The 2,262-nt window shown below is 63.4% G+C and overlaps 1 protein-coding gene across 1 annotated transcript; it reads left to right on the plus strand.

The window, feature by feature from the left end:
* Position 1: 1 nt before the first annotated feature.
* Positions 2-1,259, plus strand: NME4 (NME/NM23 nucleoside diphosphate kinase 4; the record flags this gene model as incomplete). The annotated part of the gene is made up of 5 exons (XM_019620599.1): positions 2-11; positions 526-656; positions 737-838; positions 915-1,027; positions 1,090-1,259. Coding segments are annotated over 5 exons (477 nt in total), but the record flags the coding sequence as incomplete, so codon positions are not given.
* Between the last annotated feature and the right edge of the window lie 1,003 nt (positions 1,260-2,262).

Raw genomic sequence — 2,262 nt, forward strand, 5'->3', positions numbered from 1 at the left:
CTACGGCTCCGGTGAGACCCGGCCCCGCCCGACCCTGCGGGCGGTCCCCATCCCCGTCCCGTCACATCCTCTTATGCCCCTAAGGACTCGGTCCCCGTTCTTCCCCCTGTCCTCTCCCTGCCTTGTCCTTGGGGACCCTTCCCCGCCTCCTTCCATTGTCCCATCCCGTCCTGCTGTCCCCGTTCCTTGGGGTTTGGTGCTGGGATCCCCGGGGGCAGACGCGGAGCATCCCCCAGGGAACGTGGGGCGAGCTCTCGCTCAGAGCCATCCCCTTTCCTGTCCGGGGACGCGCTGTCCCGTGCTCCTCCTGCACGGCTCTGACAATGATGGGGACGCTGGTCCCTGCTGGACGTGTCCTCAATGCTTATCACAGCTTTGGGGCACGCGTTCCCCCTACCCCACGCTCGGGGCATGGGGGACATCACAGTGACAGCGGGGCTGGGGTCAGGGTTGGGGGATAAGGACAGGGCTAGGGATGGGGATGCAGATAGGGCCGTGCAGCAGCAGTGACCCCGTGCCCCCCAGCCCCCCCGGAGCTGCGGGAGCAGACGCTGGTGTTGGTGAAGCCGGACGCGGTGCAGCGGCGGTTGGTGGGCGATGTCATCGGGCGCTTCGAGCGGCGTGGCTTCAAACTGGTGGCCATGAAGCTGCTGCAGGTACCGGTACTGCAAGAGGGGTGGGGGTGTGCACGGACCCCCCTCCTGGATGTCCCTGCATCACCTTGTGGTGCTGCCAGGCGGATCGAAGCCTCCTGGATCGGCACTACCAGCACCTACAGCAGAAGCCCTTCTACCCCGCGCTCCTAGCCTACATGACATCGGGGCCGCTGGTGGCCATGGTGAGCAGCCGCCCTCACCCCACTGCATCTCACCCCATTGCGGGGCTGTGGAGCTCAGCTGTTCCCCATCCCGCAGGTGTGGGAGGGCTACAACGTGGTGCGCTCCACGCGCGCCATGGTGGGGGACACGGATTCAGCACAGGCAGCGGCGGGGACCATCCGGGGGGACCTCAGCATGCACGTCAGCAGGTAAGGGCACACGGGGTGGGGGTGGCACCGAGCCCTGCGGTCACATCCCCATCCCTGCACAGGAACGTGGTGCATGCCAGCGACTCGGTGGAGACGGCGTCGCGGGAGATTGGCTTCTGGTTCCAACAGAATGAGCTGGTGGCCTGGGAGAGCGGAGACAGCCAGTACACCTACGGGCCATGAAGGCACTGAGACCCCCATGCTATTATATTAAACACTGCATCTCCCGTGCTGCCCTGCTCCTGTCCCTCGCCAGTGCTGGGGTGTGATGTGGGGGGACTGGGAGGCAGCAGGAGGTGCGGGGGGATGCTGGGATGTCACTGAGGGGCAATGGACAGCGCTGGGATGTCAATGAGGAGAAGCTGGGGTGGTAGTGAGAGGCGCTGGGATGTCACTGGGAAGTACTGGAGGCACTGGAATGTCACTGGAGGACAATGGACAGCACCGAGGTGTTACTGGGATGACACTGGGAAGCACTGGGATATCACCAAGAAGTGCTGGATGTCACTGGGGGGTACTGGAATGGTGTAGAGTGGGAACTGAGTGGCACTGAATTGTCACTGGGATGTGCTGGAGATGCTGGGAAGCACAGAAATGTCACTGGGGGCACTGGGAGGGTACTGGCAAGATCCAAGAGGCACCAAGACATGCTGGAGGTGCTGGGATACCACTGAGAAGCACTGAGTGTCACTGGGGTGGCAGTGGGATGTCACTGAGATGCCAGTGGGTTATCGCATGGCGTCACTGGAATGGTACTGGGAAGTCATGGGGAGCTGCTGGGGGGCACTGGGATGTCACCAAGAAGTGCAGAATGTCACTGGGAGGCACTGGTGTATTACGGAGTTGCAACAGCTCTGGGATGGCATGGAGAAGTGCTGGGGGGACACTGGGAAGCACAGTGATGTCACTGGGGCTGCTGAGAGGGCACTGGGAGGCACCAGTAAGTGATGGGGAGCACTGGAGGGCAACGGACAGCACTGGGATGTCACTGTAAGTGCTGGACGTCATCGGGAGCCACTGGGATGTCGCTGGGCGACACGGAGGTGTCTTTTGGGGGCACTGGGATGTCGCTGGGTGGCACTGAGATGCCACGTGGGCTCACTGGGATGGTACTGGAAGGCACTGGGACGTCCTTAGGGGCAGCGTGGGGGCACCGGGAGTCTCCTGAGTGACCTGGGATTGCGGTGGGGGAACTGGGAGGCACGGGGATGTCCCGGCGGGCGGCACGAGGTGCC

Source organism: Meleagris gallopavo, chromosome 16, assembly GCF_000146605.3.
Source record: "Meleagris gallopavo isolate NT-WF06-2002-E0010 breed Aviagen turkey brand Nicholas breeding stock chromosome 16, Turkey_5.1, whole genome shotgun sequence".
Classification (NCBI taxonomy): domain Eukaryota; kingdom Metazoa; phylum Chordata; class Aves; order Galliformes; family Phasianidae; genus Meleagris; species Meleagris gallopavo.